Raw genomic sequence first — 26011 nt, 5'->3', positions numbered from 1 at the left:
GGAATTCCAGGGGATCCCCAGGCCCCCCCTGGAGGCTGGCATCCCTGACCCTCAGAGGGGTCCAAGGCCACAGAGTCCCCCCTCCCAAGCAGCCCTTTTCTCCAGGGGAACTGAGCTCTGCAGTCTGGAGAGGAGCTGGAATTCCAGGGGATCCGCAGGCCCCACCTGGAGGCTGGCATCCCTGACCCTCAGTGGGGTCCAAGGCCACAGAGTCCCCCCTCCCAAGCAGCCCTTTTCTCCAGGGGAACTGATCTCTGCAGTCTGGAGAGGATGGAATTCCGGGGGATCCCCAGGCCCCCCCTGGAGGCTGGCATCCCTGACCCTCAGTGGGGTCCAAGGCCACAGAGGCCCCCCTCCCAAGCAGCCCTTTTCTCCAGGGGAACTGAGCTCTGCAGTCTGGAGAGGAGCTGGAATTCCAGGCCCCACCTGGAGGCTGGCATCCCTGACCCTCAGTGGGGTCCAAGGCCACAGAGTCCCCCCTCCCAAGCAGCCCTTTCCTCCAGGGGAACTGATCTCTGCAGTCTGGAGAGGAGCTGGAATTCCAGGCCCCACCTGGAGGCTGGCATCCCTGACCCTCAGTGGGGTCCAAGGCCACAGAGTCCCCCCTCCCAAGCAGCCCTTTTCTCCAGGGGAACTGATCTCTGCAGTCTGGAGAGGAGCTGGAATTCCAGGCCCCACCTGGAGGCTGGCATCCCTGACCCTCAGTGGGGTCCAAGGCCACAGAGTCCCCCTCCCAAGCAGCCCTTTCCTCCAGGGGAACTGATCTCTGCAGTCTGGAGAGGAGCTGGAATTCCAGGCCCCACCTGGAGGCTGGCATCCCTGACCCTCAGTGGGGTCCAAGGCCACAGAGTCCCCCCTCCCAAGCAGCCCTTTTCTCCAGGGGAACTGATCTCTGCAGTCTGGAGAGGAGCTGGAATTCCAGGCCCCACCTGGAGGCTGGCATCCCTGACCCTCAGTGGGGTCCAAGGCCACAGAGTCCCCCTCCCAAGCAGCCCTTTTCTCCAGGGGAACTGAGCTCTGCAGTCTGGAGAGGAGCTGGAATTCCAGGCCCCACCTGGAGGCTGGCATCCCTGACCCTCAGTGGGGTCCAAGGCCACTCCACCAAGCCGCCTTTTCTCTAGAGCAGGGGTAGTCAACCTGGGGTCCTCCAGATGTCGATGGACTACCATTCCCATGAGCCCCTGCCAGCGAATGCTGGCGGGGGCTCATGGGAATTGTAGTCCATCGACATCTGGAGGACCCCAGGTTGACTACCCCTGCTCTAGAGGTCTCTGCAGTCTGATGTGGATCTTTAGAATCTCCCGCTCCCTCCTGGAGGTTGGCACCCGCTGCTCTCCCTTCCAGCCCGGCCGGTGTCCCCGCCCCCTTTCCCCATTGGCCGCCCTCCAGTGAGGAGGCGGGCCTGCGTCCCCGCGCGGGCCAACCGTCTTCCCTTGGGCCCCGCGGCCGCTCCGTCTTCCTCCCGCGCTGCTCTCGGTGGTTCTGCGCCCGCAGAGGGGGGAGGCGGTGGCGGCGGCGGCGTCCAAGATGGCGGCGTCGGGGGCGGCGGCGGCGGCTGCCGGTTCTCTGCCGAGCCCGGAGTGCGGGTCTGGCCCGGCGCCCGAGGAGGAGCTGCCCGCGCTGGAGGCGGCGGAGATCCGGGGCCGCCTCGAGAGGAGCGCAAGGCAGTTCCGCAACCGGCGCAAGGTCCTCATCCGCGGGCTGCCCACCGACGTCGCCAACCAGGTGAGGGGTGGGGGCGCTGCGGGCCTCGCCCCGCCCGAGGTGTCGCCAACTCCCGCCCGGGAGACTTGGGGGGGGTTCTCCGGCGCTGCGGGGGGGGGGGTCCCGGGAGGGCGGAGCCTGCTGAGTCGAGCCCTGCGGGAGGAAAACGTGGCCTCCTCTGCAGGGGGAGCGCTGCAAGGAGGAAGGAGCCAGAGCCCCGGGGCGACTTCAGGAGGAAGGATGTGCGGCCGGGGAGGGGCTTTCGGGTGTCACAGCTTATTTCATATAGATCAGGGGTAGTCAACCTGTGGTCCTCCAGATGTCCATGGACTACAATTCCCATGAGCCCCCGCCAGCAAATGCTGGCGGGGGCTCATGGGAATTGTAGTCCATGGACATCTGGAGGACCACAGGTTGACTATCTCTGGTCTAAAACCTGGCTTTCATGTCCTTAAAAGTAGTAATGTAACGAATGCTGGCAGTGGCTCATGGGAATTGTAGTCCATGGACATCTGGAGGACCACAGGTTGACTACCCCTGGTCTAAAACCTGGGTTTCATGTCCTTAAAATTAGTAATGTAGCGAACGCTGGCAGGGGCTCATGGGAATTGTAGTCCATGGACATCTGCAGGACCACAGGTTGACTCCCCCTGGTCTAAAACCTGGGTTTCATGTCCTTAAAATTAGTAATGTGGCGAACGCTGGCAGGGGCTCATGGGAATTGTAGTCCATGGACATCTGGAGGACCACAGGTTGACTCCCCAAGATTGATGGCTGACTTAGGTGGCCTGCAGCAGCAGAAAAGAGGCAGAGTCCAGAAACACCTGAAGGACTTTACAGAATTTGTGGCAGGAGAGGAACTCTTGGGAGGCAAGGCTCATTTCTTCAGGTCCCAAAGAGGCAGAGCCCAGGAGCACCTGAAAGACTGACAGAATTGGTGGCAGGGTCCAGGAGCACCTGGAAGGCTAGAGAAATCTGTGGCAGCTTTTGGGAGTCGCAGCTCAGTCCTTTGGGTCCCAAAGAGTCCAGAAGCACCTGAAAGGTTAATGAAAAGCTTGGCCCAGGAGGAGCTTTTGGGAGTCCCGGCTCACTCCTTCACTACCAAAGGGCCAAAGCTCAGGAGCACCTTTGAAACGAATGACATTTGAGGCTGGGGAGGAACTTTCGGGAGTCACGGCTCACCTCTTCAGGTCCCAAGCAGCAAAAGTCCAGCAGGACCTGAAAGTCTAACCCAATTTGGGACAGAGGAGGAGCTTTTTGGAGTCCTGGCTCCCTTCTTCAGGTCCCAAAGAGCCAGAGTCTCGGAGCACCTGAAAGACTCGCACAATTGGGGACAGGGAAGGAGCTTTTGGAAGTCCCAGCTCCTTCAGGTAGATTAAGATTGTGGGCCAATTTAGTTGGTCTGTAGCAGCAGAAAAGAATCAGAATCCAGGAACCCCTGAAATGATTTATGGCAAGGGAGGAGTTTTCAGGAGTCCCAGTTTCCTTCTTCCCATCCCAAAATGCTGGAATTGAGGACACGAAAGAGTAACCAAGTTTGGGGTTGGGGAGGAGTTTTCGGGAGTCCTGGCTCACTTCTTAAGGTACCAAAGAGCCAGAGTCCAGGAACACCTGACAGACCAGCTCAATTTTTTTATTTTGTGGGGGAGGGGGATCCGAGCTTCCTTCATCAGATACACAGAGGAATGGACTTCTGAGTCCTTACGATCCCAGTCAGAAGATGGGTGGAGTGTTCTAAAGAATGCTTTTAAAGGGTTCATAGGTGCAGTGGCTTGCTAGAGTACAGAAAAGGGCTCAGGGGCAGGAAATTAGCATCTGCAGTGCCGTTGCAGCCCAAAGTGGCCAGTGCTGCGAGCTCTGCACCTGCATGTGTGTGTCAGCTGGTACGTTGTCCCTGGCGCCACACCTCCTACGCCACTTCGGCACCTGAAGCACACAACCCTACAGGCAAGCCGGGTTTGATTCCCTGCTTCTCCACCTGCAGCCAGCTGGGTGACCTTGGGCTTGTCACAGCCCTGGTAGTGCTGTTTATGGGGAGAGGAAAGGGAAGGTGATTGTCAGCCACGTTGAGACTCCTGGTAGAGAAAAGCAGCCTATAAAAAACCCAATTCTTCCATTTCCTCCCTTGGTTTTGGGCAGGTGTGGCTAACTTCCCACTCGAGGCGTTGCATCCCAGCCCTCTGGAGATGGTTATGTGTGGAGTTGGGCCCAAAGTGGTGGCATCAGACGGCCTCATCTGTCCCTTTCCGCAAGGGGCTGAGGCGTGCTCCTTGCTCCGTTTAGGCCTTCCAGCTGTCCTGTGAGGCTGAGGGCGTGGCGCAAAATCAGAGAGCCAGCTTCCTGCACGGCAGAGTGGAGCTTGGAACCAGTTCCGTGTCCCGTGCTCTTCACTACCGTGTGTGCCACGCTGGCGTTTAGCATAAAGGCTTAATTGGGACCATTTGTCAGGGTTTTTTTTTAGCCTCAAGGCAACTTTGTGAAGGACGTGAAGTGTGGCTCCACCTGGGCTCACGTGCGCCTGTCACGACGAAACCAAAGCACCCAACTAGCAGCTGCATCCGGTTGTGACCTGCAAAGGGCGTCGGGAAACCTGTGGTGGGTTCCCAAAGGCTTGGAAGGTTAAGGAAATAGGGCTTATTCCAATATGAGGTGGGGGAGATCGCAGCGCTTACCTGCATGGGCTTTGTTAGTTGTTAGGTGCGAAGTCGTGTCCGACCCATCGTGACCCCATGGACAATGATCCTCCAGGCCTTCCTGTCCTCTACCATTCCCCGGAGTCCGTTTAAGTTTGCCCCGACTGCTTCAGTGACTCCATCCAGCCACCTCATTCTCTGTCGTCCCCTTCTTCTTTTGCCCTCGATCGCTCCCAGCATTAGGCTCTTCTCCAGGGAGTCCTTCTCATGAGGTGGCCAAAGTATTTGAGTTTAGCGTCCCCTTTAAACTGGCCTGCAACTTGGGAATGGTCCGTGGCCTCCATTTGCGCCGTCTGAATGAGGTGGGATAGTAGATTATTGGTGTTTTTGACCACTAGGAAATGCGGCGGTATATAAATCAAATAATAAATAAATACAATTCCCAGCATCTCCAGTGAAAAGGATGAGGTTGTAGGGCAGGAGTGGCCAAACTGTGGCTATCTAGATGAGCAAGGACTACCATTACCATGAGCCACTGCCAGCAAGGTCATGCACTTTAACTTTAACCCACCTGACAGGGGTGTTGTGCAGTGTATGGGGGAAATTTACTATATTTCTCCAGGGTCTCAGTCAGAGGTCTTTCACGTTGCCTCAAGAGCGGTGACCTCTAATCTGGAGACTTGAGTCTGATTGCCCACTCTTCCTCCACATGCAGCTAGCTGGGTGACCTTGGGCCAGTCCCAGTTCTCTGAGAGCTCTCTCAGCCCAGTCGACCTGACAGGTAGGTGTAGTTAAGAGCTTGGTGTGGCTAAAAGTAAGGTAAAGGTAAAGGTGTCCCCTGTGCAAGCACCGAGTCATGCCTGACCCTTGGGGTGACGCCCTCCAGCGTTTTCATGGCAGACTCAATACGGGGTGGTTTGCCAGTGCCTTCCCCAGTCATTACCGTTTACCCCCCAGCAAGCAAGCTGGGTCCTCATTTTACCAACATCGGAAGGATGGAAGGCTGAGTCAACCTTGAGCCGGCTGCTGGGATCGAACTCCCAGCCTCATGGGCAAAGCTTTCAGACGGCTGCCTTACCACTCTGCGCCACAAGACGCTCTTGTGGCTAAAAGTGGTGGCATCTAATTTAGAGAACCGGGTGTGATTCTGAGCTTTTGAAAATCAAAGCTCAATTTATCAGATTGCTGGTCGCTAACTGATTCTGGCCTTGAAACCAACCATAGATCATGCGGTCCTTTAAATATGGATGCCCTCCATCAACCTGAGACCCTGGCTCAGTGGCAGAGCCTCTGCTTGGCAGGCAGGAGGTCCCAGGTTCAATCCCCGGCATCTCCAGTTGAAAGGACCAGGCAGGAGGGGATGGGAAAGACCTTGGCCTGAGACCCTGGCTCAGTGGCAGAGCCTCTGCTTGGCAGGCAGAAGGTCCCAGGTTCAATCCCCAGTGGCATCTCCAGTTAGAAGGACCAGGCAGGAGGGGATGGGAAAGACCTTGGCCTGAGACCCTGGCTCAGTGGCAGAGCCTCTGCTTGGCAGGCAGGAGGTCCCAGGTTCAATCTCTGGCAGCATCTCCAGTTAAGAGTACCAGGCTTTACTCTGCTCGGGTTCAGCCTCACTTGGAGTCCTGTGTTCAGTTTGGGGCACCCCAGTTCAAGAGGGATGTAGACAAACTGGAACGTGTCCAGAGGAGGGCAACAAAGATGGTGAAGGGTTTGGAGACCAAGATGTATGAGGAAAGGTTGGGGGAGCTCGGTCTGTTTAGCCTGGAGAGGAGACGAATGAGAAGGGATCTGAGAACCATCTTCAAGTATTTGAAAGGCTGCCATATAGAGGATGGAGAAGCATTGTTCTCTCTTGCCCTGGAGGGATGGACCAGAACCAATGGGATGAAATTAATGCAAAGGAAATTCCTAAACACTCGGAAGAAGTTCCTGACAGAGTGGTTTCTGAGTGGAATAGGCTTCCTTGGGAGGTGGTGGGTTCTCCATCTTTGGAGATTTCTAAACAGAGGCTGGAGAGGCTGATTCTGGGAAGGCTCAAGGGGGTGGCAGGTGACAGTGGATGAGCGAGAGGGTTGTGAGTGTCCTGCATAGTGCAGGGGGTTGGACTAGATGACCCAGGAGGTCCCTTCCAGCTCTATGATTCTAAGAACTCTTTCCAGGTTTCAAGTGTCAACTTGGTGGCTGCAGGCGTAGCTTCTGCCTGGTGAAGAATCTGAATTCCAGAGCTGTTGTTGGCACTCAATACGGCAGCCAGCTAAGCCCTGGGGCATCTTGTAAACTCAGCGACATATTATGTATTCATGCCTCTTGGGGTTTGCTCCATCTTTGGGGCACCTTGCCAGACTCCTGCTGTAAATTTTGAAGGTGTGGTGCTGATAACAACTCTCCGTCATGAGCAACAAACTAATAAATCTCTCTCTGACAAAGTCCGTCCTGGAAAGGGGATGGCTGTTCCATTTCAGAGCCACCAAAGAATCACCTTGTTTGCTTAGTCCAGTTCAAAAATTAATAGGAAGAGAGAGGGGAGGAGGATTAGATGGGAGAACAGAGGCCGAGCTGATGCTGTTTGAACCAAAGTCAGGCTATTTACGTTTTCTACCCTGTTGAAGGAAGTAATAAGCACCAGAGCGAAGCTTAAATTTGGGCTGCTGGGTCAGGCCAGGGAGAGTCCATCCAGTCCAGCCTCCCGTCTCACCCGGGGGCCAGCCAGTTCCTCTGCAGGGCCAGCCACAGGGTAAGAGAGGCCGAGGCCTTCCTCTGAGAAGACCCTCAGAAGAGCCCTGCTGGGTCAGGCCAGGGAGGGTCCCTCCAGTCCAGCCTCCTGTCTCACCCAGGGGCCAGCCAGTCCCTCTGCAGGGCCAGCCACAGGGTAAGAGAGGCCGAGGCCTTCCTCTGAGAAGACCCTCAGAAGAGCCCTGCTGGGTCAGGCCAGGGAGGGTCCCTCCAGTCCAGCCTCCCCTCTCACCCAGGGGCCAGCCAGTCCCTCTGCAGGGCCAGCCACAGGGTAAGAGAGGCCGAGGCCTTCCTCTGAGAAGACCCTCAGAAGAGCCCTGCTGGGTCAGGCCAGGGAGGGTCCCTCCAGTCCAGCCTCCTGTCTCACCCAGGGGCCAGCCAGTCCCTCTGCAGGGCCAGCCACAGGGTAAGAGAGGCCGAGGCCTTCCTCTGAGAAGACCCTCAGAAGAGCCCTGCTGGGTCAGGCCAGGGAGGGTCCCTCCAGTCCAGCCTCCTGTCTCACCCAGGGGCCAGCCAGTTCCTCTGCAGGGCCAGCCACAGGGCAGGGAGGCCGAGGCCTTCCCCTGAGAAGACCCTCAGAAGAGCCCTGCTGGGTCAGGCCAGGGAGGGTCCCTCCAGTCCAGCCTCCCGTCTCACCCAGGGGCCAGCCAGTTCCTCTGCAGGGCCAGCCACAGGGTAGAGAGGCCGAGGCCTTCCCCTGAGAAGACCCTCTGAAGAGCCCTGCTGGGTCAGGCCAGGGAGGGTCCCTCCAGTCCAGCCTCCCGTCTCACCCAGGGGCCAGCCAGTTCCTCTGCAGGGCCAGCCACAGGGCAGAGAGGCCGAGGCCTTCCCCTGAGAAGACCCTCAGAAGAGCCCTGCTGGGTCAGGCCAGGGAGAGTCCATCCAGTCCAGCCTCCCGTCTCCCCCAGGGGCCAGCCAGTTCCTCTGCAGGGCCAGCCACAGGGCAGAGACGCCGAGGCCTTCCTCTGAGAAGACCCTCAGAAGAGCCCTGCTGGGTCAGGCCAGGGAGGGTCCCTCCAGTCCAGCCTCCCGTCTCACCCAGGGGCCAGCCAGTTCCTCTGCAGGGCCAGCCACAGGGCAGAGAGGCCGAGGCCTTCCCCCGAGAAGACCCTCAGAAGAGCCCTGCTGGGTCAGGCCAGGGAGGGTCCCTCCAGTCCAGCCTCCCGTCTCACCCAGGGGCCAGCCAGTTCCTCTGCAGGGCCAGCCACAGGGCAGAGAGGCCGAGGCCTTCCCCTGAGAAGACCCTCAGAAGAGCCCTGCTGGGTCAGGCCAGGGAGGGTCCCTCCAGTCCAGCCTCCCGTCTCCCCCAGGGGCCAGCCAGTTCCTCTGCAGGGCCAGCCACAGGGCAGAGAGGCCGAGGCCTTCCCCTGAGAAGACCCTCAGAAGAGCCCTGCTGGGTCAGGCCGGGGAGGGTCCCTCCAGTCCAGCCTCCCGTCTCCCCCAGGGGCCAGCCAGTTCCTCTGCAGGGCCAGCCACAGGGCAGGGAGGCCGAGGCCTTCCCCTGAGAAGACCCTCAGAAGAGCCCTGCTGGGTCAGGCCAGGGAGGGTCCCTCCAGTCCAGCCTCCCGTCTCCCCCAGGGGCCAGCCAGTTCCTCTGCAGGGCCAGCCACAGGGCAGAGAGGCCGAGGCCTTCCCCCGAGAAGACCCTCGGAAGTGCCCTGCTGGGTCAGGCCAGGGAGGGTCCCTCCAGTCCAGCCTCCCGTCTCCCCCAGGGGCCAGCCAGTTCCTCTGCAGGGCCAGCCACAGGGCAGAGGGGCCATTGCTAAACTTGGCAGGCATGGTGGGTCGCATTTTGGGGACTCCACCCCTAGAGAGACTTCAGAATAAATGTTCATGAATTCAGCCTTCAACGACCTCTTTTGGCTCAGAAGATGGGCTTCCTCGGTGTCGAGTTTACTCCTCACCCAAAGTTTGGCTCTGCAGATAAAACGGCAGGGAGTGTTTTCGTCCAGCAGTTCAGTTCCCCCGTCCTGGCTTTCAGAAGCATTGTTTTCATTTCAAGCTCTGTGTAGTTTTTCTTCCTCCTCTGTGGGAGGGAACTTCCTTTCTTCTGTTTCACAAACTCCGGCTTCGCGTTTCGTGCTAACAATGCTCTTCTTGTTGCCCCGTGGACATCGTGTTCGTCTGGTGGAATGCCGTAGGGAAACTGCCCAGCGTGCGGCCAGGACGCTGCAGTCTGGCTGCGCATGATGTCCCTGCCCAGCTGTCCCTTTTTGCTCCTCCGGAGCAGAGGCAGCAGGCCATCGAGGGGGGCCACAGGGTCCTCATCTGGGGATTGGCTGAGAGGGCATGGCACACTCTTGATGCTTTCTTGTGCTTATTAGGAGAGAGGGTTCAGCCGTCGGGAGCCAGTGAACCACACAGAACATTAAGCCCCCCTGATTTCACAGGTCTAGCCTGATTTCATTAGACCAGGGGTAGTCAAACTGCGGCCCTCCAGATGTCCATGGACTACAATTCCCAGGAGCCCCTGCCAGCATTCGCTGGCAGGGGCTCCTGGGAATTGTAGTCCATGGACATCTGGAGGGCCGCAGTTTGACTACCCCTGCATTAGACTATGCCAGCCTCTCTCAACATTTTCACCACCGCCGCAAGAAACACAAAACGGGGATCCGAACGGCCATTCTCAGAAACGAATTGTTTAGAGAATCGCCATGTCCGTCGACCCAAAAGGGCGCTGGAACTTTGTGGGGAATCCTCCCTCTTTCTGTCCCGTTGCCTAGCAGTGAGCCAGCACCCCCCCCCCCTCCCAGGTAACCGCTTGGCCCTGTGACCCACCCTCATTGTTTAGGTGGGGTCATTTGACTTCGGAGCTCGTTCCATTGTGATTCTTTAGCAGCAGGCGAGTTTCCAGAAATGCGCTTAGCTTGATAACCCCCCTGCTTTTTTCAAGAGCCTCCCGTTCCTGGGTCGGCTAACATCACACCGGAGAACTACAGAGGCAGCATTTGGAGACGGGTATTTCGAGACCCAGGCCAGAGAAGAGTATAATATTCTTATCTGGCTACAGGTAGAGCCCCGTAGCACCTTCGAGACACATCAGAGTTTTGGGGTATAAACATTTGCGTGTCCAACGTGCCATCCGCAGATCTGTTGATCTTGCCACAGGTGCCGATTTCCTGCTCTTGAGCATCTCTCCTCTGTTATAAAACTGATGGCCATTTGCATTGGACCTCTGCATCTGGGCTCCTTTCTTTGCAGCACCCCTCCCGCCTTCGTGCTGGAGGTCTATGGACTTAGGGATCTGTCCCATTTGTATCCGACGAAGAGAGTTTAACCTCTCAAAAGCTCCCACCTTGAAATCTTCTGGAATCAAATCTAGCGTTTTGACTGGTTGGCCACTGTGTGAGGCAGGATGCCGGACTACATGGACCTCTGGTCCTCTTCTGATGTTCTCAGGAAGGCCTCCAGAGGAACTGGCTGGCCCCTGTGTGCCATGGGATGCTGGCCTAGGTGGACCCTCCCTGGTCTGACCCAGCAGGACTCTCCTGAGGGTCTTGAGAATGAATCCTCCTCCTAGTTCTTAGTCGCAGGAGTTGGGACAGGAGCTGCCATTTAAGTTCAACTTTTTTTCTCTCCCCCTCCCCTTGATTTTCTCAGGAAGTTCATGATTTGCTGAGCGACTACGAGCTGAAGTACTGTTTTGTGGACAAGTACAAGGGAACCGGTGAGTAAAACACGTGGCCGTTTTCTGGGCTACTGGGTGGCGTGTGGGCTTGGCTTAATTTCACAGGCGCAATGAGCAGTTGTGCAGAATCTCAGCTTTCCTTTCAGGGTTGAGGTTGAAGGGCATTGGAGACGGTTTGCTGTTCTCTGCCTGTGACATTTACGTCAGCCTGCCCTGCATTGCCCAAACTCACCCAATCCAGTTCTGTTCCCTTCTTGACTTTAGCTGGGTGGCCCAGGCTAGCCTCATCTCATCAGCTGTCAGCAGCTAAACAGGGTCAACCCTGATTAGTACTTGGAGGCCCCCCTTGGAGGTTGCTTTGGGGAGGTAGGCAATGGGAGGCCACCTCTCCTTGTCCCTCTTCTGACCTCGGTAGCCGAGGCAGGTCTGTTCTCCAGCATTGTTGGGGGGGGGGGTTGGACTAGATGACCCTGGAGATCCCTTCCGACTATGATTCTAGGTCTCAGAAGGTAAGCAGGGTTCTCCCCGGTTGGTCCTTGGATGGGAGACCACCAAGGAAGCGCAGGGTCGCTGTGCAGAAGCAGGCCAGGGCAAAACAGCTCTGTTCATCTCTAATCTGACCTGGGTAACTCAGTTTAGTTTGTGGGCTGATTCATGCCCATCCCTAGAAACCGCCAAGGAGGTCCAGGGGCAGGCGTCGGCCAGCTGCCTTGGCCAGGACATCTTGATCTCATCAGGTCTTGGAAGCTAAGCAGGGTCGGCCTTCGTTAGTACTCGGAGGGGAGGGTGCCCAAGAAGTCCTGGGTCGCTCCGCAGAGGCAGGAGATGGCAAACCACCTCTGAACAGTTCTGGTCTTGGAAGCCGCACAGTGCCGTGACTCTCCAGGAGTCGGCTGCAGCGGGGTGACTCTTTGCACTGCTGCCAGCGTGCTTGCTTGTCATTTCAGTCTTTCCGCTCTGAGCTGGTGGGGGTTGCTCATCGCACACGTGGGGGGAACCTTGTGGCAGGAGCTAGAAAGTTAGGCCGTGAAGCACACGGAGTCTTAAGGGTCCTGACTTACACAACACGGGAGCTTTTGTTGGGTCCTGTGCAGTGCAGGTGGAGCTGTGCCATGTGACTGGTATTCATTCATTCATTCATTCATTCATTCATTCATTCATTCATGCCCGGCCTTTCGACCCTGCTAGGATTCAGAGCGGCTTTTAAGGCCTCCTTCCCCTTTTCTCCACTTTATCCCAACAAATTCTTCTAGGCCAGGCAGAGAGTTAGGGATGGCCCCATGCCCTTCCCCCCCCCCCCAGCGTGCTTCCATGGGAGAAGTGGGGGATTCAACCCCAGGTCATCCAGGGTCCTTTGTCCACAGTTCTGCCCACACTGGCTGTCATCATCCACACAGGCAGGAGGCGATGGGAAAGACGTCTGCCCGAGAGCCTGGAAAGTCTGCTATGAGTTTGAGCAGATTATACCTTTTTCTCTCCCTCCTTTCCTTCCTTAAATGCACGCCCTTCCTTTCTATCCCCATCAGGGTCACCAGACGCAACGAAGAGATTCAAAAACATACATAAAAGCACATTTTAAAGCCCTAGACTAGGGGTAGTCAACCTGTGGTCCTCCAGATGTCCATGGACTACAATTCCCAGGAGCCCCTGCCAGCGAATGCTGGCAGGGGCTCATGGGAATTGTAGTCCATTGACATCTGGAGGACCACAGGTTGACTACCCCTGCCCTAGACAACAGCACATCGTTACGACAGATGGAAGCAGGTTAAGGTGCACATCTAATGCTGTCGAAAGTACTTGCATAGAAACAGCCGCTAATGTTCCTCCTCACCCACCTCTGCTTCCCGCTCCTCTTGCAGCCTTCGTCACCTTGCTGAACGGGGAGCAGGCGGAATCGGCCATCCAGAAATTCCACCTGAGCCAGCTGCGGGACAAGGAGATCACGGTGCAGCTGCAGCCGACGGACGCCCTGCTGTGCATCGCCAACCTCCCCCAGCTCTACACGCAGCAGCAGTTCGAGGACCTGGTGCGGCCCTTTGGGAACCTGGAGCGCTGCTTCCTGGTCTACAGCGAGGCGACGGGACACTCCAAGGGTTATGGCTTTGTGGAGTACATGAAAAAGGATTCGGCCGCCCGGGCCAAATCCGACCTGCTGGGCAAGCAGCTGGGGACGCGGACTCTCTACGTCCACTGGACAGACGTCAACCAGCTGACCTCAGATCTCCTCCATTCCAAGTGCTTGTGCGTGGACAAACTGCCCCACAGTTACGGCGACATCGAAGAGCTGCGGCAGGCCTTCTCCGCCGTCTGCCCTCCGGTGTTCTGTCAGGTGAGCGCCCTTCGCACGCTCGTGGAGAGGACCAGCGTTCTGCGGGGATTGCACCTTCTTCCAAATTCCTTTCCCTGGATGCTTGTTAAGCGGCCGGAGTCGCTGCCACCCTCTCTGGAATTGCAAGGCAGCTTCCCTTGCCGTGTGCCGTCCGGATTAATCCCACAAATAGTATCCCGAGCGCCTTATGCAGAAAGGGAGCCTAGACCCGGGATTCCCATGGGCACCGTGACACCCACCAGCACCTTTCCTCATTCCTGTCAAGTGTTTCTAGAAGTTGGTGGGGCTGGCTGGGGGTTTTGCCCAGCGAGGTTTCTTGATTTGATGGATCAGATGTTTAATAACATTGCCTCGGCTGGAGCGTAGCCGTTGTCAGTTCTGTGGCAAAAGAGAGAGCCTTCGGGGAGGGTGGTATATAAATATAATAATAAATAAATGAATAAAATGCCTCGAACTAACCAATTTTGATCCACCTTTCCAGGGCTGGGAGATTTGCCTGTGAAGGGTTAAATAGCTGGCAGCCATTTCACCCGTCCCTTTCGCTTCTGCCTGTCAGCTGTTAGGTTGAAATGGCTGGCAGCGAAACCGACTGGTGAAATGGCTCGCAGCCCTTTAAGCCTAACAAGTCAGCTGCAGACCTGTGCTGCTCCACTGTTGTGCTTAAATGACTGAACAGCCGAACTGGACCAAACAGCAATTCGACAAATATTCGGGGAAGGCGTCTTCCCCAAACTGGGCCAAGTTGGTGCTGAATTTTGGCTCGTGAAACAGGCCATACCCATTCCTGCTGGCCATACCCATTCCCATACCCAACAGGCCATACCCATTCCCACAATCCCGTGTGGTTATTTAGGTTATCGATAGTCCATTCTTCTTGCCGAGACCAAGGTGGGTTACATCTCACAAATCAAGCCCAATTGACCGGGTGGGCTGTCCAAAGAGCAGAGCAGTCGGATTGGGGCTGCAGACATCACAAAACAAAGTGGAGGTCTCAAACCCAGCTGAAACAAAACATGAGCTTTAAAACATGATAATGTGAAGTGAGGTAGAAGCTGCCTGCCCAGCCACAGAGTTACAGTGGTATACAGTACAAAATTTTAGTCCAGTGGCACCTTTTAAGACCAGTAAAGTTTTATTCTAGGTGTGAGCTTTTGTGTACATTAATTAATTAACTAGCACTTGTATGCCGCCCTCCCCTGAGGCTCAGAGCTGTTCACGTGGAACGTAAAGAACAAGACATCAAGCTCAGTTTTTGTGTCACATAGAAATATAAGAATGGGAATAATAATAATAAAAAAGAAGATAACAGTTTAAGCAGAATAACAATCAAACCGGTCCATGGTTCAGTTCTGGTGCATGGATTCCTGGAAGGGAGGGAGCAGGGGCCCAGTGGTCGTTGCTGGTTCCAGTCAATGCCTGGCGGAAGAGCTCCCTTTGGCAGGCCCTGCGGAACTGCTTTAGCCCCATCAGGGCCTTGATCTCTTCCGGGAGCTCCTTCCACCTGGTGGGGGCCAGGACAGAGACGGCTGTGGCACTGCTTGAGGCCTCCTTTCGGGCCAGGGATCACTAGCCAGTTGGAGGTGGCAAAGCTCTTTGAGGGGTGTAGGCAGAAAGGCGGTCCCTCAGGGACGCTGGGCCCTGACCGCATATGACCTTGAAGGTGATCACCAGAACTTTAACCTGATCCTCATGAAGCTCACACCTAGAATAAAACGTGGTTGTTCTTAAAGGTGCCTTTGGACTCAAGTTTTGTAGTGATCGTGATACTGTAGTATAGGCCACAGAGGATGCCCCTTGACCAGGGGTAGTCAAACTGCGGCCCTCCAGATGTCCATGGACTACAGTTCCCAGGAGCCCCTGCCAGCGAATGCTGGCAGGGGCTCCTGGGAATTGTAGTCTATGGACATCTGGAGGGCCGCAGTTTGACTACCCCTGGGTTAGATGGTGCGCTGCATTGTAGCCAAGGACCAGTCATGCTACAATGCTAGTCCAGGCCGACCAACTGGGACTTTGGCCACAAGAGAGTGATTGCCGCATCCGTCCTTCTACGTTCAGCCTCTGCCTTTCTGCCTTTCCCTCTAGCTGGCTTGCGGCCAGGACGGGCAGCTGAAAGGCTTTGCCGTCGTGGAATACGAGTCGGCGGAGATAGCGGAGATGGTGCAGCAGGCCACCAACGGCATGGCGCTGGCCGGGAACCACGTCAGGGTGTCCTTCTGCGCCCCCGGCCCTCCCGGGCGCAGCATGCTGGCCGCTCTGATAGCAGCCCAGGCAACGGTAAGAACCCGCCTGCTCACGGGTTTTTAGAATCATAGAATCATAGAGTTGGAGGGGGCCATAGAGGCCATCTAGTCCAACCCCCTGCTCACGCAGGATCATAGAATCATAGAATCATAGAGTTGGAAGGGGCCATAGAGGCCATCTAGTCCACCCCCCTGCTCAACGCAGGATCAGCCCAGAGCATCCTAAAGCATCCCAGAAAAGTGTGTATCCAACCTTTGCTTGAAGACTGCCAGTGAGGGGGAGCTCACCACCTCCTTAGGCAGCCTATTTTTGAAGCAAGGAGGTGCATGAATCCAAACCAAATATTTGGGACGGAAACTCCATGTCGTTCCCGACAACACTCAGGCCGGTTGAAAACCTCTCTGGCCGCTGCGTCACCATAGATTTTGGACGGCAACCAGAAACGGCACGCTCCCCAAAGTTCTGACCGTGCGCCCACGCGCACCTCCTTTCGGCATGGCTTTGCTGAGACCGCACGGCCGCCGGGTGTAGCGCAGGGATCGGTGTCCTTTTGCTGCCTCACTGCCTCTTTGCTTCCTCCAAGGCCCTCAACCGGGGGAAAGGGCTTCTGCCGGAGCCCAACCTTCTTCAGATCCTGAACAGCTTGGGGAACTCGACGTCCATCCAGCTCCTGCTCAACCCCCTTCTTCACGGTACCCTGGGAGGAAAGCAAGGTAAGGAGGGATTCCGGGACCTCGGTGCCCAAGGGGGTGCCCACAGGCACCTACTGACGCTGTCCCTGGTCCCTGCTGAGCGGCATTAGAACGTGGGTGGGGCTACATGGGGCTCTCACCCAGCAAGACTTCCAGTTAGACTTCTGACAGATGCCACCTTTGCCGTGTATGGAGGCCACGTTCCGAGCCTTCGAACGCCCTCCCCTTCCCCATCGCTCTGGCTAATCCTCCCTGGAATTCTGAGAAACTCTGGTTTTACCTGAGCGACGTGCAGGGGGAAAAATGCCTGTTAACGTAGGCCGTGGAAGCTGCCTTGGCTTCCAAAACACCAAAGAAAACAGTAGAAAGGGCGGAGGGGAAGCCGTTGGAGAGATGAGACCCCCCAGCATGCTTTCAGCGGTCCAGGTCTCGACCCACAGCTCAGGGAAGACTGCCTTGGAGCGTTTCCCGAGGGGAGGGGCGGGAGAGAGGCTTTCTCAGCCTGTGGTGTCTTTCTGCAGGGATCCTGGGAGCTCCTCCGTCGGTGCCTCTCCTCACCAACCCGGCCCTCTCCACGGCTCTCCTCCAGCTGGCGCTCCAGAGCCAGAGCCAAGCACAGCAGGTGAGCTGCTCTTCCGCCCAGAACGTTTTTGTGTGCTGTCTGCCATCCCGAGATGCCTTCTGGTTCACAAGTGTGGGGATGGGCACCCTAGATGGCCCAGGAGGTCCCTTCCAACTCTATGATTCTATGCTGCTGGGCACAGGTCTTCCTAACTGCTTTAATCCAATCTGAGCCCCGCTTATCACTCAGTTACTTCTGCGCCTTGGCCCTAACTAGCCCTTCCTGGCACCTGACTCCCCCTCTATCTAGAAGAAGAAGAAGAGTTGGTTCTTATATGCTGCTTTTCTCTACTCAAAGGAGTCTCAAAGCGGCTTCCATTCGCCTTCCCTTTCCTCTCCCCACAACAGACACCCTGTGAGGGAGGGGAGGCTGAGAGAGCCCTGAGATTACTGAAGAAGAAGAGTTGGTTCTTAGATGCCGCTTTTCTCTCCCCGAAGGAGGCTCAAAGCAGCTTACAGTCACCTTCCCTTTCCTCTCCCCACAACAGACACCCTGTGGGGTGGGTGAGGCTGAGACAGCCCTGATATTCCTCCTCAGTCAGAACAGTTTTATCAGTGCTGTGACTGGCCCAAGGTCACCCAGCTGGCTGCATGTGGGGGAGCGTGAAATCCGCACTCCTAACCACGACACCGAACTGGCTCTTTACATGTCATGGTTGTGGAAATCGGTTCCAATATTTCGGAAGAAGTGTTAGGTCTTCAAGGTGCCCCTGGACTCAGTCTGCTTCTGACCAACCCAGGAGAATAAATCAGAGATGGCTCCTCCCTTCGCTGCCCTGCAGACGCCTGTCCCACCGGGAGACTTGGCTGCCCCCTCCCAGCGTTTCCGGTGCTTCTGCATGACCTTTGCCCTTTGGCCTGCTCTCCTTCCTCTCCCTCCCAGCTCCCGGTGACCCTTTTTCTGCTCTTTCTCTCTCCCTCTTTGCTTACTGCTCCAGAAGGCTTTGCTTGGGAACTTGCTCTTAGTGCAGAACCAGGTCTGGACGCAACTCCTGCAGAACAAGGAGAACCAGGCCGTGTTCCATGTGAGTGGCGGGACCTGCCCGGCCCGCTGGCGGTAGTCTTGCTGTGCGTGTGTGCGTGTCCGTCTGTGTGGCATGCGCATCCCATGCAGGGGCCCCGCAATGGTCCTTCAGGCTCGAGTTGCGCGGGGAGGATGTGCCACCTGGGCCAGCGTCCTACATCTTCAGTTTCTCTGCACTCAATCACCTGAATTGGATATAGTAGGGTGTGTGTGTGTGTGTGTGTGGTGGAATCCTGCTTGGTTTGTGCTGTAGCTGATGCAGCCGCTATCTTGGGTCACACATGGAGCTGCCTTATTCTGAGTCGGACCCTCAGGGTCAGTATTGCCTGCTCAGACTGGCAGCGGCTTTCCTGGTTCTCAGGTGGAGGTCTCCCAGATCGACCACTTCCTGGTCCTTTTAGCTAGAGAATCTGGGACCTTCAGGCCAAGGTCTTTCCCATCCCCTCCTGCCTGGTCCTTCTAACTGGAGATGCCAGGGATTGAATGAGGGGCCTTCTGCAGGCCCAGCATAGTCTCTGCCACTGAACCAGGGTCTCAGGCCAAGGTCTTTCCCATTCTTAGCAGCCCCTCCTGAAGATCTCCTCTTCAGGTAGCCTCTGCTGCAGAGTTGAGCCACATCAGAGAAGGCCGAAACTCTGGGCAATCCCTCCAATGGGAGAGGGTGGCTACCTTGTCCCATAGCTGCTGCCCAGGGGCTGTATAAACAGTGACAGTCCTCCAGGAAGGCGGGTCCTTTTTTGCAAAGAGCTTTAAAGGTCACCCCCAACACCTTGGCTGGCCCAGCATTACCCACCTTCATGCATTCTGCATCAGAGGGGGTTCACTCAAGTGGCAGTATTTGACTAGGAATCTTCCCAGCCTCTGAGAGTGCTGCCCCCCCCCCCCCCCCCCCCCCCCGTTCTCCCTGTCCCTTGCATACCTGTGTGGTCTCACTACAGTCATTCACATTTCTGCTTTGCACCTAACTTCTCTGGTAGCGATTCGTTCCACGGCACGCCCAAAGGACAGGGGTCCCCAACCTTGCACCTGTGGGCCCCACGGTGCCTGTTGCCATCTTTTTCAGCACCTTCTCGGAGTTTTTGGGAAGTGGGTGGGGCAGCTGCCCAACACAGCGTGGCCAGGCAGAATATAATTGGTGTTGGTTCAGTGACAGCTGCCCCTCTCTCTCTCTCTCTCTCTCTCTCTCTCTCTCTCTCTCTCTCTCTCTCTCTCTCTCTCTCTCTCTCTCTCTCTCTCAATGTCAAGCATTAAAGGAGGTAAAACAATGAAAATTGTAAAGTGTGTACGATTCAGAGAGTGCTGGTGTAGGCTTAATGGCAGGGGTTGCACTATTCCAGGGGGAGGGCTCTTTTGGCTCCCATGGGAGGAAGCCACAAATTTGTTCAATTATCCCCCTTCCCCTCTCTGTGTGTGGCTCCATCTCCCGTGGCAGCAATTTCGGACGCGTGGCTCTGTCTCCCGTGGCAGCCACTTTGTGGCCGCACTCACCTCTCCGTCTCACAATTTTGAAGGTGTGAAGAAAAGGTTGGGGACCCTCCTGCTCTGGGATTCTGCCTCGTTTCCTCATCAGTTTGTACTTTCACCATTCCGTCCCGCTTTTTTATCCTCCGTATCTTTTGCCTCAGTCACTGAAACCATATGCTTGTTTCCAGAAACCAGGGATTTTGGGAGAGTCTCCTCTGGGCTCCTTGCAGCACAGCGCCCTGGGGTTGCCGAATACGCCGGCTTCTCAGGCAGGAAACCAGCTGCTGGGTGAGATGCCTTCAGGTAAGCTCTCTGCGGCGCTGGGTCACATGGCAGGTGGATGGAAGAACTCTGTGGACAGTCTCCCCCTCCCCCCAGGACCTGGAAAGGCTGCAGGCAGCTGTTAGGGAACTCACCAGCAGGGGCAGCTCTCACGCAGCAGGGATCTGCAGCCTCCGAGCCTCGGAGGGAAGTGGAAGGAGGAGGGGGTGGTCAGGGGTGGGGGACGGAAGGTGATTGGCTGGCCGCTGGACAGGCAGGCAAGCCGGTTGGAGGAAGAGGCACTCAGGGGCGGGACAGTTGCCCTGAGTAGGTGTAAACCTTGAGACATGTTCTTCCTCCGACTATGAGACACGCTCCTCCTTACCGGAAATTATGTGGGTCAGATTATATTTCTAAAGCAAAGCCTGCTTTAAAAGCGAGCTGGGAGCTGGCAGCAGCCTCCTACCCCCTTTTGGAAATCACAACTCGCTTCTTCAGTGTTCAGTCCTTAACTGGAAGGAGCTGTAGCTCATTGCGTAATCAGTGAGTTGGCAACCAGAATCCGTGCTTCCCAGAAGCACGCCCTATAGAAAGAATCCTGCTGCGACACGCCCTAGTGAAGGACCCATAGGGACAGGGCTCTCGGTTTGTGGTCCTTTCCCGTTCTGCAGCAGAGGGTGCTCAAGGTCACTGGGATCCCGAGAAGAAATAGAGCTCACTGAGAAAGATGCATTGGGGGGGGGGGACCTCCTCTGCAGCCTGGGCAGCTGCCCCATGTTCCTCAAAATGTCTCCACCTAGAAGGCGGCTCTCCCCTTGGTCCTTGTTGCTCTTTCTCTCCAGGTGGCTCTTTGCCTGCAGACATGGCCCCCGGGCCCGTCAAGTCCCCCATCTTGCCTTCGGGGAACCTGCCCCTGCCTTCTTTTCTGGGACCGCTGGGAATGGAGAGGGACAACCCGGTCATGGGAGCACAACCCGCTCAGCTGACTCCTCCCGGCCTGCAAGGCCTCACGACCTCCATCTTGGGCTCTGTGATCAGTGGGCTTCAGAAACCAAAGCAGGCCGACAGCGGGCCTCCCTCCTCGGGGGTAAGTCGGCTGGCTGGCTGTCATTAGTGTGAGATTGCCAGGGAGGAAGCTGAAACCAGGGGTCCCCGGCCTTTTAGAGCCTGGGGGCACCTTTGGAATTCTGACCAAGGTTGGCACAGCCACAAAATGGCCGCTGCAGGAGGCGGAGCCAGATAAACAATGGCTGCCCCAGCCAACCTTCAGTTACTCCGTGAACATCCCTTGTGCTGTGGTGGCATGTGCTGCGGAAGGAAGTTGAAAAGCCCATCTGCACAGCCAATCGGCAGTCTTGCTGGGCCTTACTTGGCTCCACCCACATCCAGGAAAGACTTTAGCCGACAGGGCTGGACAAAAGGTGGCTCTCCAGCTGTCTACGAACTACAATTCCCAGGAGCCCCTGCCAGCAGCATGCTGCTCATGGGAAATGAAGTCCGGACATCTTGGAGAGTTACCCTTTGGCCACCCCATTAGCTGGCGCCTTTGGGCAACCCGTTTGGGGTCCCCTCCTATGAGCGCTCACAAGGGGAGTCGGGACTTTGTGTCTCTCAGCAGAAGAACAGGAGTTAATGTTCACGGTTCCTTCTCTCACAGGTGTCTTTGCTAGGAGAACCACCCAAGGACTTCAAGATTCCACTCAACCCATACTTAAACCTACAGAGCCTTCTGCCCGCAAGCCAGCTTGGTGGTGAGGAAACTGGGGTGGGGTGGGGAGGAGCAGTCATAGGCACAAAAGCAAGAAAGGTGGGACTGGCCACTGTGCTTGAAAGGCCACAAAGCCATGAAACTGCTGTACATTGAATATAAGACCCTGAGCCCAACAAGGCAAGGATCTTCTACTCTGACTGGCAGCAGCTCTCCAGCATCTCAGGCAGAGAAAGGTCTTTCCCATCAACCCCTGCCTTGTCCTTCTAACTAAGATGCCGGGATTGAACCGGGGACCTTCTGCCTGAACCGGTCAGAGGCACAGATTCCCTGTATCCCAGGGTTGTAGGCAACATCAGGGGAAGGTCTCGGCCTTCCCTAGAGAATCTTATTAAATTTATTCCCCAGGGCTTGTGGCTAAATGAATTGACTACCCCTTATGGCAGGGGTAGTCAACCTGTGGTCCTCCAGATGTTCATGGACTACAATTCCCATGAGCAAACGCTGGCAGGGTCTCATGAGAATTGTAGTCCATAAACATCTGGAGGACCACAGGTTGACTACCCCTGCCTTATGGGGTCATACACTCTGGCCAACAGCCGAGCTGGGCATCTCCTCCCTGTCTCGACTCTGTTGCCAGCCAGCGTTGACACAGGCAGAGTCCAAAGCAAGGCATGCCCCGTTTCAGTGCTGGCGATTCCTAGAGGAGGCCATTGTTCCCACCTGCCTGCTTTCCGGGGGCTGGTGTGCTTGGGGAGCAAACCTCGCCCGCCTCCCCGTCCTCCCCTCACAAACCTGTCTCTGCAGGTGGAGCCAACAAGGCCTTCAGCCTGAAGACCGGTGTCCTTGGCAACGCATCCAATCCCAGGATCCCACAGGCCTCCCTGCCTGACGCCGTGGTTCCCACCTCTGGGATGGTGGGGGACACCTGCGTCTTTGACTATCAGCACGTGAGTCTTGGTACTACCTTTGGGGCTGCATGTACTTAAGTGGCCACCCTCCAGGTAGGACCTGGAGTTCTCCAGGAATTTCAACGCATCTCAGGTTAACAGAGATCTGCCTCCCCTCCAAGGAAATGGGCACGTTTGAGGGTGGGCACTTTGGTAATTATTACTTGCCCTACCAGGACTCTGCCTCCCCCCCCTCCATCTTCAGGGATTTTTCTAACCAGGAGCTGGCAACCCTAACATCCCCAGGTATAGAGCACTAAAGTTAAGTTGCATTTATCCTGGTCACCTCATCTGCAAACAGAGGAGTTACTTGCTACTTTCCTGTAGGAATACGTTTCTGGTTCTTCAAATTATGGGGATGTGGGGGGGGGCACTTGTTGTTTACTCAGTTGAGACGTTTATGAGGCAGCTTTCCTGATTGTGGATCTCACTGCAGCTTGCAACAGATCAGATCCATAAAATAAAACCCTTAAAAAATCTTAAAACTCCAAATTTGAACAGGACTGTCTGTAAACCTCACCACGTGCAATTCTCAGTAATGTCATCTTGAGCTGCTTCCTGCAGATTGAAAGGGAGGGGCCAGGAGCACCTCCCTGGGGAGGCTGTTCTGTCATCATGGGGCTGCCATTGAAGAGGCCCTCTGTTGTGTACCCACGAAACGAGCTTTTGATTCCTAAATGTGAGGGTTTGGGGATGAGAGATTGTCGGCCCCTGAAAGACCCTTCTGGTCCTCCCCCTTGGGGAAAGCAGCGGGCTTATGGAGAGCTGTTCTACACCATGCCTTCTTCACTCCGCCGTCTTCTTCGGGGACTGTCATGGCCACCGCCCTCTTAGCCTCCCCTCCAGGAACATGCCAGAGATGAGGGCTAGCCCCTTCTGTTCTGTGCTTCCTGCTAGCCTGGGGTTCCTGCTAAAACATGCTTGTGTGTGTGTGTGTGGTGGGCTTTGAAGCGCCTGGTGTGAATTCTGCTTTTCTTTCAGATGTCTCCGACGGCCAACTTTGAGCGGAACAGCCTGGGGGCTCCGCTGCCTCCGTTCTATTCCGGATCCCCAACTTCCTACTTCACCAGCGGCCTTCAAGCAGGGCTCCGGCAGAGCCACCTGAACAAAGTAAGGGGGCGGGCTGTTCGGTCAAGGTCCCAAGGTACCGGTCACCCAATCGCCGCCACTCCAATCCCATCCGTGCGCAAATTCTTGGCTTGACGCCTGGGAAAGACCTCAGGGCTGAAGGTTTTTCATAACTGGGGGCACCTCCCAAAAGACCCCCCCCTTTCATGTACCCACCAGGCAAGCATCTGTGATAGAGTCAAGAGGGGACGGACCCTCAGATTGGCCTTCAGCTCTGGCGGCGTAAGCCGTCGCCTGTGGTCCGCAGAGTGGGCTGCGTGTCTGGGGACCCTTGGTGTGGGATGCGGTGCTGACCGTGCCTTTGCCTCCTCCCCCTCCTCCAGGCAGTTGGCATGCCCCCTGTGGGCTCAGGAGACAGTCTGCTGGGCTTCGGACCAAGCGGCCACTCACCCAGCACCCACCCAAAGGTGAGATGCTAAGCCGGGGGCCGGGTAGGTCAGGGGGGGGCACATCCCCAACACGGCCGCTGCAGGGAGGCAGAGCCGTCCCTCAAGAAATCACCTGCTGAAGAGCTGTGTGCTGCAGTGCCCCACCTTCTCTAACCGCTTGGCGGGTACCAGGAAAGGTCTCTGCAGGCACCATGGCGCCCATAGGTTGGGGACCCCTGTGCTAAGGCAGTCGGTCGATGGTGCTCCCCTCCCGGCCGCCTTGTGCCTCCTGCTGCACGGCCCTTAACGCCGCCTCTTCCCTTCCCTTGGTTGGTTTGCAGACCCCCGTTGGCGGCCAGAAGCGCGCCTTTTCTCACCTGCTGCCGTCCCCGGAGCCTAGCCCCGAAGGCAGCTACGTCGGCCAGCACTCTCAGGGCCTCGGGGGACACTACGCAGACTCCTACCTGAAGCGGAAGAGGATATTTTAATCCACGCCTTTTTGCTACTGAAGCACTCGCCTCTCCTCTCCACCACCCTCCCTTGTCCCGATTCAGGTGTATAAATTTTGTACAGATGTGGGTTTTTTTAAATGTTTTGCTTTAGATTTGTTTGTTGTTTTTTAAACCTGCTTGAGACAGACTGGACTTCTAGACTCGGGGGCAGACACAGCCACCTCCGTGGGCTTTCCGGAAGACAGGGGCTTGTGGAGCTGGTGCCTCTCTTCCCAGGCCAGGGTGTTTGCGCGCTGACGGCCCTCTCCAGACAACACACCCCGGCTCCTGCCGGTGCTCATCCATCGGCAGGAGCAAAACGAACCTCGGAGCATCGCCCTGACTCAGTGCCCTCCCCACACGTGATTTTGTTCGCTGTCGCTGGGGGTTGTGTGTACCTTGGCAGCCAGGCCCGCGGCCTCCTCAGGAGACACATTCCCCATCTGAGGACTGATTCCAGCACAGAACATACCTGGATTAGGCTGCTGCCTTGAGAGGTTGCAGTGGTGATCGGAGAGAGGGCTGCTAAGAGCTTGGATCGGTTGGCACCCTACAGCACTTAATCCCCGTAGCAAATTCGGCTCCAGGGTTTTGGGGGGGGAGGGGGGAGAGGCTTGTTCTTGCCACCTCCCCACAGTCTGAGTTTTATTTTGTCTTAAACCTTAACCGTTGTTTTGTTTCCCTTTTTTTTTTTTTTTTTGTAATCATGGATTTGTAAACTACCCTTTTTAATTTTTATTGCTTCTTGGTTGTTTTTGGTTTGTTTGTTTGTGTTTTTTTAAATAGTTTAGGACTGTAAGATCTTGGTAAGTTTCCATGTAAACTTTCAGTTGGATAATCTGTGTGCGTTTCCCTCCCCAAAAGCAGTTTCTGCCCTCCTAGAAACGGCTTCTTTTCTTCCAGACCAATTCCTCCTTTGGGTGCAAATAATATATATTTTTTTTTCCTGCGTGCGTGTTCTTTTCTAGTTGGACAAAATGTCTTAAGCGCAGAGCCCTGCGGTCTTGAGATGAGTCAGCCCACCCAACCTCCACAGCTGAGACAATCTTTCGCCCCTGCTAGAGTGACTTTTGCGCATCCAGGTTTTGGGGGGTGGGAGCGACGTCTCTGCGACAGCAGGAAGATCCTGGGATTTCCAGAGAGCATCCAGCTTTGGTGCTCTTTGCCGAGGTTTTAGCAGAACTTGCATAAGCTGTTGCACCAAGCAGTTTGGGCCACTGACCCTTCTCAAGAAAGGTGCATCTTTCCTCTCCAGGCGGGTTGCAGGAAGACAGACGGACAAAGCACACCACCCTCCTAGGCCGGTTCTGGTGCAAGCTAGGCCCAGGATCGGCCCTGGACAGCGGCGGGTCACTCCGAATCTGCTTGTCCCTGTAACCTGCTGAGGGTCGAGAGGCAAGGCGCACTCGCCCTATTGCTGATTTCTCAGCAGCACCAACGTGCCTGGCCGTTTCTTCCGAGACGAAGCCCAGGAGCGTGGCCTTCTCCTCCCCAGGGGGATTTTCGGTTCTGCCCAGAGAGGATATAGTTTATTCTGTTTTATAAACATGCTGCGATTGTTTCTACGGTAGATACTGGCTGGTTTGCTGTATTTGTCGGAGGGTTTGCAATCCCTTGGCAGCTGGACTCCAACTTTCCAAAGTAAAGCTATATTTATATCAAAACTCTCCTGCGTATGCTCTTTTTTTGGCCTCCCCGAACAAGCCTGTGGGCAAGCAATGGATGCAAACATCAGTATGGCTTCGTGGTTAAGAGCTGTGGCCTCTAATCTGAAGAACCAGGTCCCCCCCGTCCTCCTCCTCCGCCTCCACATGCAGCCACCTGGGTGACCCTGTGCCAGTCCCAGTTCCCTCCGAGCTCTTTCAGCCCCACCTTCCTCAGGGTGCCTATTATTCAGAGAGGAAGGGAGATATAAGTCGCTTTGAGACTCCTTTGGGTAATGAAAATTGGGGTGTATAAGCCCGCTCTTCTTGAGGAAAAGGTTAATTGTTTTTCCATTTCTCTTACTTACATTTACCCGAGAATTTCTCAACCCA

The 26011-nt window shown here is 56.0% G+C and overlaps 1 protein-coding gene across 3 annotated transcripts; it reads left to right on the top strand.

Annotated features, from left to right (window-relative positions):
• The first annotated feature begins 1478 nt into the window (after positions 1-1478).
• Positions 1479-25639, top strand: RAVER1 (ribonucleoprotein, PTB binding 1). 3 transcript variants are annotated; one of them, XM_077329776.1, is made up of 14 exons: positions 1479-1725; positions 10671-10737; positions 12558-13027; positions 15110-15301; positions 15852-15981; positions 16482-16582; positions 17523-17606; positions 19258-19372; positions 20173-20417; positions 20988-21081; positions 21846-21988; positions 22970-23098; positions 23440-23523; positions 23826-25639. In XM_077329776.1, exons 1-14 carry the CDS (start codon positions 1528-1530, stop codon positions 23970-23972), a joined length of 2199 nt encoding a protein of 732 aa, XP_077185891.1. In that variant the 5' UTR covers positions 1479-1527; the 3' UTR covers positions 23973-25639. The 3 variants fall into 3 exon arrangements, with proteins under 3 accessions (XP_077185891.1, XP_077185893.1, XP_077185892.1); XM_077329778.1 differs by having other exon boundaries at positions 1480-1725; positions 17520-17606; XM_077329777.1 differs by lacking the exon at positions 17523-17606 and having other exon boundaries at positions 1480-1725.
• Positions 25640-26011: the final 372 nt, after the last annotated feature.

Source organism: Paroedura picta, chromosome 3 (assembly GCF_049243985.1).
Source record: "Paroedura picta isolate Pp20150507F chromosome 3, Ppicta_v3.0, whole genome shotgun sequence".
Classification (NCBI taxonomy): Eukaryota; Metazoa; Chordata; class Lepidosauria; order Squamata; family Gekkonidae; genus Paroedura; species Paroedura picta.
This window is presented reverse-complemented; position numbering and strand designations above follow the sequence as displayed.

Coding starts and splice junctions, on each gene's coding strand:
- RAVER1 (XM_077329778.1), top strand. CDS start 1,528: ATGGCGGCGTCGGGGGCGGCGGCGGCGGCTGCCGGTTCTCTGCCGAGC. Junction 15,982..16,481: donor TACCCTGGGAGGAAAGCAAG/GTAAGGAGGGAT, acceptor GTCTTTCTGCAG/GGATCCTGGGAGCTCCTCCG. Junction 19,373..20,172: donor GCTGGGTGAGATGCCTTCAG/GTAAGCTCTCTG, acceptor CTTTCTCTCCAG/GTGGCTCTTTGCCTGCAGAC.